The 18,519-nt window shown below is 32.8% G+C and overlaps 1 protein-coding gene across 2 annotated transcripts; it reads right to left on the bottom strand.

Annotated features, from left to right (window-relative positions):
- Positions 1 to 3,248: 3,248 nt before the first annotated feature.
- On the bottom strand, positions 3,249 to 18,118 carry LOC139489663 (tubulin polymerization-promoting protein family member 3-like). Of its 2 annotated transcripts, XM_071276310.1 has the most exons (5): positions 18,010 to 18,118; positions 8,920 to 9,124; positions 8,561 to 8,729; positions 7,469 to 7,601; positions 3,249 to 3,566 (listed from the first exon to the last, which is right to left on the bottom strand). In XM_071276310.1, the coding sequence occupies exons 2-5, from the start codon at positions 9,117 to 9,119 to the stop codon at positions 3,502 to 3,504; spliced, it is 567 nt and encodes a 188-aa protein (XP_071132411.1). In that variant the 5' UTR covers positions 9,120 to 9,124; positions 18,010 to 18,118; the 3' UTR covers positions 3,249 to 3,501. The 2 variants fall into 2 exon arrangements, with proteins under 2 accessions (XP_071132411.1, XP_071132412.1); XM_071276311.1 differs by lacking the exon at positions 7,469 to 7,601.
- Positions 18,119 to 18,519: the final 401 nt, after the last annotated feature.

The following is an 18,519-nucleotide window of genomic DNA, read 5'->3' as shown; positions in this document are numbered from 1 at the left end:
TTTTACAATGCTTAACAACCCAAAAATAGTGTGTCCGTTACCATTGCAACCACTCATATTTTCACACTCAAAATTATTTTTTGAGCTTTATTCATTTATTGCTTCTATTACTCCAATTATAGATAAAATCTGGAACCCCCCCCCCCCATATATCACATGTATATGGCACTCTGCCTGGTTCTTATAAAGAGCTGTAAAACAGACTAAGTCAAAGGGAGACAAGTCATCTGATATTTTTGTGGATGTCAGTGATTTGGAAATATTTAAAACAATCTAATATAAACACACGGAATAGCCAGTTAAATTTTAATTATTCATTGTTTTCCTTCATTTATTTCATATCATAATTTATTCGAAAACGAGTGTGATCTTAAACATCTGGATTAACTGACAATCAAACTATAGTCTTAAGATCTATTCATTAATTCATTTTCTTCACTGTCAAAAACAATTGAAAATATGTGATTATTATAATTTCTTGAACTATAAATTATTTCAATTTAATAAATCTATGTTTTAAAAAAATTGGCAAAATTTATGCAAAAAACAAATTATCTATTAATTGAATTTGGCAAACAAACCTTTAAATAAATTACCAGAAACATTTATTATTGAAGTTCAAGAAGAAATAAGCATCTCTTTCATGATGTTAAACTATTTAAATGCTTTGCACCACATACCATAATCTTGTACATTAATAATAATCTTTCCATTCATTGCACCAATACTTATTATCATTCTTTGCATTGTTTTCTTTAGAAACATTGTCTAACATTTCCAGATTCTTTACCAAGAATTTTATAAAATCTAACAGAGTTACTGCCCTTGGTACACAAATCCTTATTTTTTTCCACCTCCCCATAACCATCCTTTAAAGCGAGAAATGCAATCGAGTTGAGATGACCAATGATAATATTTTTATCGCTATTTTACCTATGACGACTTTGTCAATTTCATGTCAATTTCGTTAGCAACGCCACGCCGTGCATGTTTAGTTTCTAGCGATAATTTTACATCTCAAGCCAGTAGCATGATATGAAAATTATCACAAAAAAAGATCAAAGGAAAAATGCACAAAACAGCGATAATATATAGTATTTAAATTAGTGCACTGGACATCGTTGGATAGCAAGTTTGTCATCATACAACTTTAATATCGTCTATCGACCTGGTGCTAACAACGCTGATGCAGATGCACTTTCCAGACTTCCAGAACTACTTGGTCGTACCAACACCTCCAACATTAGTACAGATTCTGTGAAAGCCATTTGTCAGTTACAGCATGCACAACCATATGTTCAGACGTTACCGATGACAACATCTAAAGCCACTGATGATCCATACTTACCATCACAACACCTATAGTCAACATCAAGATGGAACAGAAGCAAGATACTTACCTTAAAGATTGGATATATTGGGTTAATGAACATCGCAAGCCACGAAAAGAACAGTTAGAACGTTCACCATGGAACACTTGGTTTATTAACAACTACGATAAATTGAAAATGGTTGATGGCGTACTCTATCGTATTATCCACGACAATGGGGAACAACATAAACAACTTGTATTACCTGAAGTTTGCATTTCCAAAGTACTCACATCATTACATGATGAGATGGGACATCAAGGCAGAGACAAAACAGTATCATTGGTTAGAGATCGTTTTGTTTGGTTTGGAATGAATCGAGATGTTGACAACTGGATATCGAATTGCGACAGATGTATTCGACGAAAGCAACCTGCAAGTCACAGAGCACCACTCATTAGTATCGAGACAACACAACCTCTGGAGTTAGTATGTATGGACTATCTCTCACTTGAAAGATCTACAGGTGGATTTGAGAACATACTAGAAATAACGGACCACTTCACAAGATATGCCTTGGCAATACCAACAAGAAACCAGACAGCAAAAACAACTGCAGATGCATTCTTCAACAACTTTGTCGTTCACTATGGTTTACCAGAAAGAATACACTCCGATCAAGGTGCCAACTTTGAATCCAAAATCATCAAGGAATTATGCAACATCCTTGGTATAACTAAGTCAAGAACAACACCGTATCATCCAATGGGAAATGGCATTACTGAACGATTCAACAGGACATTACTTGGTATGCTTCGAACACCAGAGAACGTCCAGAAGAAAGATTGGAAGTCGCATGTTGCTGGTCAAATTATTACCGACCGTGCAAGGGCTGTATAGCCAGTCAAGGTCGTTAAAAACTTCCATTTGTTGTATTACATATCACATTCCGATTTAGTGTATAGTCTGCAAATGAAGTCAACGACAATAGATATAACAGACAGAATGAAATTCGTAACCGTAAAAGCATCAATATACAAGGTATGATAGTCCAGATCTTCTAGACTTTGAAATACCCGGTATATAAAACTTTATACAAACAGTTAATGACACAGTAATCGAAGGCGAGGCAAAAACGAGGTAAACTTTCACTTTGCAATAGCGTGAATCTTGTCACTGTTACGGCGTAATAAAGCCAGTAAGAAATATTTGACATGATTCAATTTCATAAAAAGAAATTAAGGTTGATGACGATCTCATTAAAATATAGATCTCTGATTTCGTTAAAGCTCTTAGTACGACGAATAAGCGAGTTACGATAGATCTGAATTTCACATAACTTTAAAAAAAAATCTATCTTGGAACGAATTTTGATGAATAAACTACGAAATGTAAAAACTTTCTGCATTCCATACATTTATGTAACAGAATGAAAACTATATTGTTTTGGTTAGTCCAATTTTGCACTATTGTAGTTGACCTTTTAAATGATATTCCATAACCTAAATGGAACCATTTTTTTCCCAATTAAAGAGAATCCGATCAGTAATATAAGCTTGAAGCCTCATGTAGTTTCATTACTTTTTTACGTTTATTCGTACTTTTTCAAAATTAAGTGCAAATCGAATTCTCGTTAACTCGAAACTCAATTACATGTATATATTATCAGTATAATTATATATCATATTGTATTATTCATAGCAGAAAAGGAAATTTGTGGGATACCAGCATGGGACAGCAACCAAATGACATAAATAACCATAGACATCTACTGACCAGTGCAGTCACAACATCCCTTGACAAAAATTGTTTAAGGCAAAACTATTGACCAGCCATATTCGGTCTTTCGCTGTCTTGTGAATGTATAAAAAAAGATACAATGTTTAAAAGTACCATTCACTTACGTGTTTTCTTTTAAATTACGAAATCAAAACCACATCGTATTAAACATTTATTTTTTTCAATAATATTACCCGTTGTTTGACAAAAATATGGTAATAGATAGTCATACGCTATGTACATATATTTATAATATCTGCTGCAGTGTATGGAAGTACAGTATTTGCATTGTACGTGTGGTCATTATTGTTTTGTGCCATCTCCTTTGTATCCTGTGACGTAACCTGTATCTTCAAATCGATACTCTCTTCCATCAATACCCCTTCCTTTGCCAAACTCGTCGAACCTCTCCTTATGAGCCCCTGTGTATTTTGACGTATCTGTCAATCCACTGACGTTCCCCGTCTTTGAAATTTTCTGCAAAAATCAATGTTAGTGTCATATATTTACTACTATTTGAAACACCAACACGATTCTTTAGTGAGTTTTGATTTAAAAAAGCATTCGCTGTCTCAAAAGTAAGCAGTTATTATTGCCTTTTCAACCAGTTAGTACATTTTATTTAGAGACAATCCTACTTCTGAAGAAACTAAATAAGTAATTTCAACAAGGAATTACAAGTAATATTGATAAAATCGTTTAGAGGGTATCACCAGCCCAGTAGTCAGCACTTCGGTGTTGACATGAATATCAATTATATGGTCATTTTTATAAATTTTCTGTTTACAAAACTTTGAATTATTCGAAAAACTAAGGATTTTCTTACCCCAGGAGTAGATTACCTTAGCCGTATTTGGCACAACTTTTTGGAATTTTGGGTCCTCAATGCTCTTCAACTTTGTATTTGTTTGGCTTTTTAACTATTTTGATCTGAGCGTCACTGATGAGTCTTATGTAGACGAAACGCGCGTCTGGCCATGGCGTATAAAATTATAATCCTGGTACTTTTGATAACTAATTAGACATGCAAGCTTTCTGAAGGGGCTTCTGGCAGCACAACTGTCTGTGTTGTATGCTAGTATTCAAAATATTTAAAATAGTCATAACAATATTGCAATTTACCTCCTCGTCATCCCACATATGTCTCATTCTATTCATTATAATGGAGAAAACAAAACAAAAATCAAAAGAGGAAGCCGTCGTTGTTTTAAAAAAAGACAAATCAAAAGCTTTGTTAACATCAGCATCCGAAATACAGAATGGAAAATACCTGGCGGAGTTAAGGTACCATGCTGAACTGACATTCCGTTTTCCGTATTTGCGAAGTATCTGCTGCAAACTTATACCTCGTATCTTTGATACAAACTTATCATGCACATGGAATGTAGTTTATATACTATAACAAGTATAGACGACGACGTAATATGAAAAGCGAATTTTAAAAAGTTGAAGCCTGATCCTTGTTCTTAAACGTTGCTTTGTGAGATGAATAAACAGACACACGCAGGAATTTTTTAAAAATATGTTTAGATATTAGGGAAGATGGGGTGAAAAGTGTTAACATGTAGATTGCGGTCTCCATAAATATTTTTTTTGTAAATTGTTATTTGAAAATAATTTAAAGAAGAACAGTATTCCTATGAAATAAATGAAAGACAACATTACATAAGGCGTTATTATGATGAAAGAGCACGGTGTGCCACAAACGCTTCAATGATCTTCAATGTACACGTGGACACGGGTAGTAAGGTCGTCATATCGAGGAGCGTTTAGTACAGTGATTTTGTCATAGTTTGGATAAGTTTGACATGACGGTGTTAAGTGTTTTTGATAACAATCAATTCAAAAATGTAAACATTCGGATATTTTGTAAAAAGAACTCCTGATCAACAATTCAAGCTGGTAAGTACCTTTGTATAAAGTAAATATGTTAGTACATCACAAGTTGTATCATATAATGATTTAACACAGAACAAAGCTTGCGTATGTCAAAATACATCACATATTTCTTCTTAATATAATATACTGCCATCAATTATTCTGAAAAATATCTACTTTTGCACTCAATTCAAAATTACTGAAATATCTGTGTCATGGTTTGGTTCATTCGTGTCATGGTTTAGTTCATGTTGGACATGGTTCAGTTATGTAATTCTTGTCGTGTATAATGAAGAGTTACTATCAAAACTAACAACAATTGTTTCATTTGAAACACAAAAGGGCACAAGAAGTTCGCACATACAATGTAGTAATATGTTATAAGTAGATGCAATATGATTGCCAATGAGACAACTATCCACCTAAGATCAAATGACGTAGGTGTTAGCAAAATGTGTCATCAAGAGGCCTTCAACATTCAATAACGAGCAAAACCATACTTCTTAGCAAGTTATAAGAGGCTGCGACAAAATCAAATGTATAGGAATTCCAGTAAGAAAACCACCAGCCTAATTTCTGTTCAAAATAAATAGCAAAATATGATATACAGTTACAAACGATAATCACGGCATTACAGAAGCGTAACTTGAGACAGTTTATTATACAAAATATTGCGGAGTTAAACATGTTTGCGGGCTCCCCAATCTCTTCTTCGCCTTAACTATGGCAGACATGTAAGATTTAACAGATCGGTTTTAAACAATACAATCAAGTTGATTTAGTGGGACCTAGTTTCAAACCAATACCAAATTATAATAAATCATGATTCCAAGATAGCTTCCTTTTAAATTTCAGGATGAAATTCTGCTGCCAATATTGTGAGCTGTAGAATTTAGACATATTTTCTATTCTAGGACACACCATACTAAATCATTACATAAAAAGTAAAATACTTGAAAGAATTACTGAGTGAAAATATACACGATGCATTTATACAATATAACTGCCATTGTATATAAAGTGCGAATCCAGTTTGTTCATTTTCACTGTTATATGCGAGTATGTCTATTGTAGAATAAAGGATGACAGGAAAAACTGCGTTTGTTTACTTTTTGAAGGTACGAAATAATTGATTTAAATGTATGTTTTAACACAATTAAATAAGAATATAACTCTCTTATGTATAATCACAAGATTTAAAGTAAAAAAAAGTGTAATTAAAGCAGATGAATCCATAATATCGTTGACTGGATGCTATTCATTTTAACTATAGTTGCGATGAATTATCTCTGAAAGTGCAATCTTTTCTGATGTGGAACTTTTGCAGGTGCGATGAATTTTCATTATCATTTTATATGATAATTCGACATGCAATAACTAAAAGTAGTCTTAAAAAATGACTTTAATACTGATGATATTTAAAAAGCAGGCTGGCCGTAGATGATCACTTGAATATACACGGGTATAACCAACATATGGTTGATTTCGGACATTGTGTACTGTTTAAATATCGATATTTTTTCTGTACTTAGCTTTATGGGTTTTGTTTCGTAATAGTTCAGTACCGTTCGTAAGCAAAACATCGAGAACATAGTTATGAGAAATTCAAACATATATCAAGGTGACACGATTGTTGCTCGGGCTTTCTTTACTGTATCAGATGTATATAAAATGGCATTATCAAAATTAATTATGCAGCCATCCAGACGTCAAATGTAAAGCAATTGTTTGTGCGAGACGAAAACGTTACCACTCATCAATCGTGAAATAAAAATCTTTATGTGACATCTCTTTGATTTTCATAGATGCATCCATTAGAGCTATTTTCATAATGCTTGTAGATAAACGGTTTGGATGGCTTGTTTGCTTTTTTAGCGGTATACTACTGTTGCCTTTACTAGCATAAATGTGTGCTCTATCTCAAATACAATGCTTAGGCAAACATGAATACAAACCAAGCAAGCAAGTCTTAAGTATGTGCTGTATATTTAGACCGAAATCATAAACTGCTTTTCCGGTAGCAATCATTTGATTTTCGGGGGGGGGGGGGGGGGGGGGTCATTACTTAAAAAAATTCATTGTTTTTGATTTCAGAAAATCAAATGGTTTTTACTTTAGCTGTCCAAGATATATGAATACAATGATGGCGTGTCATAGGTAAGGATATATTTAATCTTACATATAGATCTGGGTCTAAACAAATTATCAGAGAATTAATATAGAATTGACAATATAAAAAAAGAAGATGCGGTATGATAGTCAGACAACTCTCCACAAGAGACCAAAATGACACAGAAATAAACAACTATAGGTAACCGTACGGTCTTCAACAATGAGCAATAAATGCCATCTGTACGGCATTTATTGATATATTACCTCAGACTTTCACTCACAAAGTATGCATATATAATCAATCATTCTGACTTCATAAATTACGACTGATATATGATGAAAAATACTCAAAATACTGCTGCCGGCACCCTTATACTGGCCGACATAACCTGAATTTTCAAATCGATCTTCTCGTCCCGTAACACCCTTCCCTTTTCCTGAATCGTCAAATCGTTCTTTATGAGCCCCTGTATATTTGGAAGTATCTGTCATCCGATCAACACCTCCTGTAGCAGACGTTTTCTGAAATACAATGTAGCATGAATGTTTAAGGCGACGTTATGATCAGTTATAGCACAAAACAGTTCTAAGCACCAGTTCAAGGCGAAGTTATAGCTTAAAACAGTTCGAAGTAGCGATCCAAGGCAAAGTTAGACCATGTTATAGCACAAAACAGTTCGAAGCAGCTGTTCAAGGCGAAGTTATAGCACAAAAAAGTTCGATGCAGTTCTTGAAAAGCAACGCTATAGAACAAACCAGTTCGATGCAATCACTTTCAGCCGTCCATTACACGTACATTATAGATATAATCTTAATAACGTCTTGCAACAAGGCTTTGAAAATTTTGGCACAAATCAAACCTTTTTTTTTAAATAGAGTTTAGAATGAAGAAAAAAAACAAGATTTTAGTTATTTTGGATGATTTGATAAAGTTTATTCCAAAATTAAAAAAAGTTTGTTGCTAAATAAAGGTATTCCATGCATCACCAATAACTATTAACTTTAAGGATATTAGTAAATTAAAGATACCTACAGCTGCATGCATGGAAGTAGAAAGAAATAATTTGACACAGCATATTAAACATTCAAGTTTCTATACATAAAAGGTCTGATTTCTAATGAAGAAAGAATGTGCATCGATTTCACCAATTAATATGTATATGTTAAAACATTTTTTATTCCGTTAGTCATGTTAGTGTTAGTAATATTAGCGATGTTAAGAGTCCACACAGAAAGTAAAGCACAACACATATTCCTATACAGTCTGTACATGGTATCATGGACGAGAACATATTAGATAAGTGAAAATAAGTTGAAATGTGTCCGGTTTATGTCCAAAACGCCGGAGATAATATATTATTATACTAGTACCTCTTGTGTAATCTCTGCTACATAGTTTTGTATCAATATTTGTTTTTAAAGATATTTTATACTATGCTTGTTGTGAACCCACTTAATAAAAAAAAATCTTCTATACATACCGTAGCATGTACTTCAGGATTTTTTTTATCAAGTATTCTCTTCACAAGTTTTTGTCTGACTTCAGCCACTGGTGTGTCTTTTTCTTCCTTGGGCTTACATTCCTTATAAACTTCAGCCATCTTATCGAGGGCTTTATCAACTTTGGCTTTATCTGTTAAATCAAGTGTTCTGTCGAATGAAAAGAAAAAAAATAGAGTCTTATAGTTTTTAATAAATGTCGAACAAGTACGTTGTTCTGATAAAAAATATGCAAATCAGATTTGTTAATCTTATGTCTAATTACATGTAACATCATTTTTGCAATTGGAATTTAAACTATTTGAAATTAGCCAATACAAATACAGGGCAATATAATTACTTTGTTGTTTTATCTTGGACGTATGGAAACACACTACTATCCATTCTCTGTCTTATAGTGGTGTCCTTCCCTAAACAGTCCTGAACCATTTTTCCCCATGCTTTACTGGTCATTTTATTTGGGGGTTTGTCTTTTGAATTAAGAATATTGAAATTTCTAAATACTTCACAGACATCGTCAATCTCGCCACCAGATGCCATTTTGCCTGAAAAATAGAATACATATTTTTTCTTTCCTTTCTCCATATTAACAAATGTAACTGTAATTCGATATAAAAATAAGACGTGTAAGACGTGGTATGCTTGCGAATGAAACAACTCTCAGCAAGAGATTATTTTGGAAAAGATATGGGATACATATCTAACAGTAAACGTGAGGTTGCATGTATCATCATAAAGTTTAGAATTTTGTCGAATTTTGAATCAAAATGTACTTATTGTGTAGCCGACCACACGGTATGGATTTTTTCTCACTGTTGAAGGCAGTACGGTTGCCTATAATTGCTTACATTAACTCATTAGAACTTTGGTGGATAAAGTTGTCTAATTGGCATGCAATCATAACTCATTCATACCACATCTCCTTGTTTTTATATAGTTGCTGTGCTGTCCTAATTAGCCGTACAATATCTTTGCTAAATATGATAGCATTATTTGCAAAGTATGTACCACGCCCTTTGAAAAGTAACTTTTACTCCAAAATAAATGCATATATATGTCACAGTGTATATTACCGGTATCCATTTGTTTTCATTTTCTCAAAGGCAAACAAATTTTGCAGCTAATATATTACGACGAGGCTTTGCCAATGTGCAGAAACCCCGACCATCTTTTCATGTGTTTCAGGCGGACAGACGTACGTATAGAGCCAAGAAGTTATTAAACCTTCAGTGAAAATCTTTTAAAATTTAATCCTAGTATCTTTGGTAACTATTTACACCACTGGGTCGATTGCTGGTGAACGCGTCGTCCCCGAGGGTATCACCAGCTCAGTAGTCATCACTTCGGTGCTTCAGTGTTGACATGAATATCAATAATGTGCATGGTCATTTTTATAAATTTCCTGTTTACCAAACTTTGAGAACTAAGGATTTTCTTATCCCAGGCATAGATTACTTTAGCCGTATTTGGCACAACTTTTGGGAATTTTGGATCCTCAATGCTCTTCAACTTTGTACTTTTGGCTTTATAAATATTTTGACATGAGCGTCACTGATGAGTCTTATGAAGACGAAACGTGCGTCTGTCGTACTAAATTATAATCCTGGTACCTTTGATAACTATTAACCAAACAAAATAACTGATATGAATAGTTTGATTAATGTTGAAGTAAACTGCTGGAGTTATACAGATTACTAGACTTGCTACAATTCCCTTTCTTTTATTTCACTCTTACTAATTTATGTTTACTGATAAGTGCCAGCCTACTGATTGCCCTTGGAGAAAGTTGCTACAATTCCCTTTCTATTATTTCACTCTTACTAATTTATATGTTTACTGATAAGTAAAATTGAGAATGGAAATGGGGAATGTGTCAAAGAGACAACAACCCGACCAAATAAAAAAACAAGAATGTGTCCCCAGTACACGAATGCCCCACTCGCACTATCATTTTCTATGTTCAGTGGACCGTGAAATTGGGGTAAACCCTCTAATTTGGCATTAAAATTTAAAAGATCATATCATAGGGAACATGTATACTAAGTTTGAAGTCGATTGGACTTCAACTTCATCAAAAACTACCTCGACCAAAAACTTTAACCTGAAGCGGGACAGACGGACGAACGGACGAACGGACGAACGAACGGACGAACGGACGCACAGACCAGAAAACATAATGCCCCTCTACTATCGTAGGTGGGGCATAAAAACAACAGCAGAGGGTCACCAACAGGTCTTCAATGTAGCGAGAAATTCCCGCACCCGGAGGCGTCCTTCAGCTGGCCCCTAAACAAATATATACTAGTCCAGTGATAATGAACGCCATACTAATTTCCAAATTGTACACAAGAAACTAAAATTGAAAATACAAGACTAACAAAGGCCAGAGGCTCCTGATTTGGGACAGGCGCAAAAATGCGGCGGGGTTAAACATGTTTGTGAGATCTCAACCCTCCCCCTATACCTCTAACCAATGTAGAAAAGTAAACGCATAACAATACGCAGATTAAAATTCAGTTCAAGAGAAATCCGAGTCTGATGTCGGAAGATGTAACCAAAGAAAATAAACAAAATGACAATAATACATAAATAACAACAGACTACTAGCAGTTAACTGACATGCCAGCTCCAGACTTCAATTAAACTGACTGAAAGATTATGATTTCATCATATGAACATCAGGCACAATCCTTCCCGTTAGGGGTTTAGTATCATACCATCATAACATATATGAGAAGAACATAACCCGTGTCATGCCAACAACTGTTTTTAGAATAAATGTGTTTAGTTACGGATAAGTGCCAGCCTACTGCATGATTGCCCTTGGAGAAAGTTGCTACAATTCCCTTTCTATTATTTCACTCTTACTAATTTACATGTTGACGGATAAGTGCCAGCCTACTGCATGATTGCCCTTGGAGAAAGTTGCTACAATTCCCTTTCTATTATTTCACTCTTACTAATTTACATGTTGACGGATAAGTGCCAGCCTACTGCATGATTGCCCTTGGAGAAAGTTGCTACAATTCCCTTTCTAGTATTTCACTCTTACTAATTTACATGTTGACTGATAAGTGCCAGCCTACTGACTGCCGTTGGAGAAAGGGACTTGTATAATAACATTTTATACCGATCAGTAACTGGTCAGTAAGAGGTTATTATTTCACATCTGCTGATAATAGATAATTAGGCTGTCATGTGTATATATCCCATGCTGTTCTCCCATATTTTATCTCAAGTAGATTTCAATTTCACTTTTCTTATGATTCCAACATCAAAATGGATCTGCTGCAATAGATTTTGGATTACAAAAGTTGTCATTTAATGAAATCAAAATTAACCAGAAGAAAGTTGTAGAAAGCTTGTTGGCAGGCAAAGATGTATTTTTCTGTTCTCCAACTGGAAGTGGCAAATCACAAACTTTTGAAATAGCACCTTTTGTATTTAAATATTTACAGAAGAATGATATGTGTATTGTACTTGTTATTTCGCCTCTAACATCTTTAATGCGTACACAGACTCAAGCCTTGAATAGAAAAGGGATTAAAGCAGTATATTTGAAGGACATAACCTCACCATCTAATTTTGAAGACAGCCAAACAAATATTCCTTAGGAGATGTGAAGGAAGGCAAAATTGACATTTTTTTCTCCAGTCCAGAGTCACTTATTGGACACGAAAGAAAATCACTGTTGGATTTGGCAAATTTTTTTTTATCAAAATGAAGCTCACTGCATAAAAAAGTTGTAAGTATTTATTTTTGTACATATAACAATATCTGATACTAAAGTAGAAAAACAAATCATCTGAATCGCTCTAACATAAGCTATAACATGCATAAGAATAAATATGTATATCTTAAAAATAGTACATGCATACAAAAGAACATCATATATTTATAAATGTATATATATCTGTACATGCACTAACTATTTAATGTTTATTTATTCAAAACATTCTCATTTAATTTTACTTTTAATAATTAATCACCCTTTAATTGAATATTTCTGTTACTATTATGAAAGATTAATCTGCCAATGGTGTCCAAATTAAAACTTTCAATTCATATTGTGATGTTTTGAAAGATGTATGAAATATTTGCTACTGGACTGTTGGATATCTACAATTATTAAGATTATATAAATATGTTTTCTATGGTGCTTACATAATTTTTCTTATGAAATACTTCTTTGTAATGCTTAGGCATTTTTATGAGACCTATGCAGATTTAGATTGCAATATGATAAATTAATTTTAATTTTTGCAGTGGGCTTCCAGATAAAAAGAAGACGAAATTGGCATATAGACCATGTTATGGCCGACTTGACGAAATTCGTTCCTTCCTCCTGCAGATGTCAGTATAATTGTAATCTCCTAGTTATAGCAGTAAAATTATTAAAGGGGCAAAATTGGAAAAAAAAGAAAAAAAAGAAAAAAACATAATTAGGAAGGGACATGTAGCAAGTCTAACAGATTACATAAACTATATTAATTACTTGTAGAGTCGAAAAGTTACTAAACTGGCTCCTTTCGTCGTCGACATAGTTAGTTATTTAAAAAATTTCAAAAATAGAAATAGCACAACATCAATCAGTGTGTGATCAAGGTTGTTGGAGTTGCACATGGCACAACGCATGGTTCATTGTTCATTTGTATAGCATTTAATGACAAAAACAACCACACATGAGAAAACTGAGAAAAAACATAATCCGTCCAAAATACCTTATATAAAGCGGGTTATTTTCGCGGGAGTAAAATTTCGCGATTTTCAGTGAATAAGGTATACGTTTGTTTTGGCGGTTATTATTTTGGCGGATTCAAAACTTTTATCAATACCTTTGCATGTTTATTTTAAGGATTTTGTTTTATCCTCGAAAATAAGCGAAATTTACACATCACGAAAATAAACCGCTATAAGGCTGTTACCTTTCTTAATTATTCATCAGTCAATGTTATATTATCAAAAGGCATACTTTGTTAACTTAAAGATAGCTTCCAGTGGCGCATACATGTTGGACCAAAAAAAAAATAGGAATAGAGAGTCTTGAGAGAGTCTTTGTCTATGTGAGGGGCTGATATCAGTAAACTGTAATAAAAAAGTAATCCATAATGTAGGCTTATAACAAAATGGGAAATTGAGGTGATGTACGTTATATTTCATCGCAACAAAATCAAAATGATAGAGGGTTAAACAAGATTGGTGCATGCTCGATTGAGGCATGTTACATAAAGTGCATTAAATGGTTATCATATATCCCGATACAGTCGCAAAAATTGGAGACCTAACCGATCAGATAAGATGAGCGGATATCGAATTTTTCAGTTGGGGCCCAATGACTGACCAATAAGAGGTGGCCCCATACCAGTCGTACTTCAGTGATTCCCTTTATAATCAACTAAATTTTCCCACACACAAAAAGGGGGCAGCGGCTAAATCCCCCTTTGATCTCCATCATTATCACCTGGTAAGATAAGCTATTTTATTACTTACAAATCATGGTGCCCAAATGCACAATCAAATGAATTATACACAATTATAAATGATCAGAATAATTAGAGTGATTAAAGTACATTTAAACAAAAGCATGTATACATACACATTTACACAAACTGACATATAAACAAACATTGCCATTGTCTTAACATAAAAGTCTTTTAAAATCCACTGGACTAGAGAGGAGAAAATACGTTTTCCAACATGTAAGTATAATAATGTGGGACATCTTAGTGTGTCATAGAGGAGACCTATTTAATTTAATTGAAGATGTTGATATAGATACATTGGGAAAAATTGATATTTACAGAGATGTCATGCCAAATATTGTGTATTACAGAGGATACACCCAATGCATATACACAGTTGTTATGAAAATGACACACTCGACATTTATCCATTATAGATATTGTTTTCAAATAAATTATGAAAAATACGCGAGTCAGTGGCAAACACGTAAATCCAGATGCCGATATTAAAACTTGCTGTAACGTTTAGCTCATATATTTTCAAAAGTACAAATTGTTCATGCAATTGTATATATATGCACATCAACATTATCAGGATCAAATATCTTCTATGCTATCTGACAACTTAAACAATAATAAATAACATTTTGCAATAAGGGAACATATATTTATTCTAGTGAGCTTCCTCCAGGCATGCCTGGAGGATGCTCCGAGCATTTTAGAGAAGCTAATATCGTTAATACACCATTATACTCCCATTAATGTCAATCATTTAGAAGAGTTTATAGTTAAGAGCTTGTATGAGCTTTTTGTGAGCCTTTTATACGCTTGTAATAATAAAGTTTTACTATGTTGCCCTAGAAAATTAGTTAATTGACACAAAAATAGATACATTCAAACTTGAGGTTAAAAAGTTTAGGGACATTTCATCAACATGAGATGGAAAATCTCTAATATAACTAAAACATATTTATATAAAGCCGATAAAAATAACACAACAGTGGTTTTAAATAAAAATCGATTACATCCAAACAGTAACAAGTCACCTTAATTTTATAAATAAATATTAACGTTGTTATAATGAAGGTAAAATGAGGTAAAATATTACAAGAAATAAATTTTAATATTTCATATAAAACTAAGTGAATCTTCTTTGTAATTGTAGAAAATAACTAATTCTTGTATAAAGCTTTTTGTATAAAAAGATATAATTAGAAAGTCTATAATGTGATGTAACTTTTAATATATAAAGTTTTAGATGTGAAATTCTTCTTATTTGACACTTAGCGACGTAAATAAGGTTTGACAGCTTAAACTCTTAGAAGTATTTCCTTTAGCAAATATATCTAATTCTTTTCTATTGTTCACCTAGAATTCTTTCTAACTAAATAATCGGATTTCCCTAATGGTCGTAAAAACAAAGTATTAAGTAATTAAAAATAGTAACCCCAAACAATGCACAAATGTGAATAAGGTAAAAGAGATCTAACCAATAGAAACTGTCCTTATAAAAATAAGTATTCTAAAAGTCATTTTGATTGGTGAATAAAACAAGTCCTACCAGCACGTGTTCTAGGGGTTTAAAATAGGAAACCCTAAGGAATCAAACATTAATTTCTCGTATGGTTGGACTCAAATAAACATATATAGACATCTTTGTTTTATTCACCAGGTTCGTAAACTTACAAATTGTGTTTAATGAAAAACATAACGTAACCTTAGTAATCGTTTAATGTAACAGTTTATAACAGAAATTTTTCTTTATTAAAGTTACCATAAATATCATGATAAACTATTTTAATTAATTGATAAAGTATTTTGATAATTGTTAATTCAATTTCATTTTAAGAATCAAACTCTTTTATTTCATATTCATGTATTAGATTAATTTCGCGTATGGTTGGACTCAAATAAACATATATAGACATTTTTGTTTTATTCACCAGGAGGCCTCGAAAGAACGCGAACGACAGTCCCCCAAATTGTCGTAGTTAAAATACGGAGAAGAAACATGTAAAACAGAAACCAACAACACATTACACCCTTCAACGGGAAAGGGGAGGCAACTGTCTTAGTCTGCGCTTTCCCCCTCTTTCCCGCACAACATTGTTGTCAAATCTATAAAAGATATTGTTGAAAACTATATAGGAAAAAAGAAATAGATTCATAAACTTATACTTTTTTGAAGAATGATAACGAATCAAAACATGGACGCATATACCTTCTTCCAAAAATTCATAAAATCAATCTAGAAATAATTAATGAGGCATTCCGAAGTGGTCTAATAGGTAGCAACATAAACATTTCTTACTGACCAATTATTCATAAGTGTAACTCTACCAAGAGACACATTGAAAGATTACTGGATCTAATTCTAAAACCATTATTGAAGAGTTATCACTTTTACAATCAAGATACGAAAGACTTCATTTATAAAATGGAGTCGCACAAGGTCAAGAAAAAATGCATTTATTTTTTACTATGATGTAACGTCAATGTACACAAAAATGAAGATTGATAACTCAGAAGACAAACAAGAATATGTTTTAAAAATTTCAAACAAACAGAATAAACGGCATTTGTAAAGTTAAAAAACAATGAACTTGAATTAAATTGACAGTTATACAAACAAATTATTGGAGCGCCTTTTGGTGGTATATTTTTCCGACATGCAGATTTACATCTGTCTGTCCTTTTAAAAATATCTTGGATAAGTTCCAATGGACATAACACATCAAATTGTACTGTCAATACCAATACGACAATTGTATGTTCTTCACAGGCACATTAAAACAGATTGAAGATTGATATTGAACATAGCGAACAACATTGACCCTCTTTTTAAAATCACATTTGAGGTGTCTAGATTTAGTAGGAACTTAATATCTAAGATATTTTTAATAGACCAGACATATGTAAATCATATACAACCAATAGGCGCTCGTATTATTTGTTTGTATGAATGTCCATTTAATTCAAGTTCAAGTTTCTTAACTTTACAAATGCCGTTTATTCTGTTTGTTTGAAATTTTTAAAGTATAATTTTGTTTGTCAACTGATAAAAAAGCATTGACTACTGTTACATAATAGACAATGAGAATGCATTCTTAATGTCCCTTTTGCGACTCTATTTTATAAATAAAGTCTTTGGTATCTTGAATGTAAAAGTGGTGACTCTTCAATAATGGTTTTAGAATTATATCCAGTAATCTTTCAATGCGTATCGTGGTAGAGTTACATTTATGGATGATTGGTCGGTAAGAAATGTTTATGTTGCTACCTATTTGACCAGTTCGAAATGTCTCATTAATTATTTGTAGATTGATTTTATGAATTTTCGGAAGAAGGTACATGTGTCTATGTTTTGATTCGTTATCATTCTTCAAAAAATCATAAGTTTGTGAATCTATTTCTTTTTTCCTATAATAGTTTTTCAACAATATCTTTTATAGATTTTGATTTTATTTCAGGTAATGATAACTGTTGTTTCTGGTTTGATGTCATCCATTTTTTACAACCACTGTTATTTAGATCGGCTTTATATAAATATGTTTTAGTTATATTAGAGCTTTTCGTTCTCATTTAGAAGAAATGTCCCTAAGCTGTTTAACCTCAAGTTTTGATTTATCTATTTTTGTGTCATTTAACTAATTTTCTAGGGCAACATAGTAAAACTTTATTTTTACAGGCGTACAAAAGGCTCACAAAAAGCTCATACAAGCTCTTAACTATTACTTTTATATTTGATTGACATTAATGGGAATGTAATGGTTTATTAATGATATATGCTTCTCTTAAATGCTCGGAGCTTCCTCCAAGCCTGCATGGATGGAGGAAGCTCACTAGAATAAATATATGTTCCCTAAGTACATTACTAATTATATCTATCGGAAGTTGGCAGGAAATTCATATTAACAAACTACACAAACATCTAAAAAGCAATCAATATAATTAACATCATGTCTTACCGTCTATTCACTGTGTATTGGATAACTCTAGAGAGCTTATAAACAATTAACTTCTTGGTTTACTTTGACAAACACGTGACACTGTCTTTAAAAAAAAATACTGGTATCAATGTGTCTCTATCTCTCGCTATATATATATTATGATAATAGTAGAAGCGCATGAGTAAACTTGCTTTGGTCAATTTCTTAGTTTTAGAAAACGTATGCAAACATTTACAGATGTTTCCGTGAGATGTGAAGATTTAAAATTGACTACAACTATTTTGCACTTAAAAACATATAGGAAAACTTGGTTCGTAAGCGGAAAATGATGAGCGGATTTGCCAGTCGTGTGTAATCTTATACAATAATATTTCTATAGCTACATGTCAACATTTTATGTCCTCCCATTTCATTATCATATTTATCGTGATCTATCGTGGTTGATCAATACTCAAAACCGTACAAACACCCAGTTTTTGCTAACAAAGTGCTGATAAAAATGTTTTAGTCGGTGGTTTCCCAGAAAAA

This window comes from Mytilus edulis, chromosome 9 (genome assembly GCF_963676685.1).
Source record: "Mytilus edulis chromosome 9, xbMytEdul2.2, whole genome shotgun sequence".
NCBI lineage: Eukaryota > Metazoa > Mollusca > Bivalvia > Mytilida > Mytilidae > Mytilus > Mytilus edulis.
This window is presented reverse-complemented; position numbering and strand designations above follow the sequence as displayed.

What these genes read in the sequence shown, in the direction of transcription:
- LOC139489663 (XM_071276310.1), bottom strand. Translation starts at nt 9,119, where the DNA reads ATGGCATCTGGTGGCGAGATTGACGATGTCTGTGAAGTATTTAGAAAT. An exon ending in GTCCAAGATAAAACAACAAA is followed by an intron (nt 8,730 to 8,919) that starts GTAATTATATTG and finishes TTCATTCGACAG; the next exon opens with AACACTTGATTTAACAGATA. An exon ending in ATCCTGAAGTACATGCTACG is followed by an intron (nt 7,602 to 8,560) that starts GTATGTATAGAA and finishes ATTGTATTTCAG; the next exon opens with AAAACGTCTGCTACAGGAGG.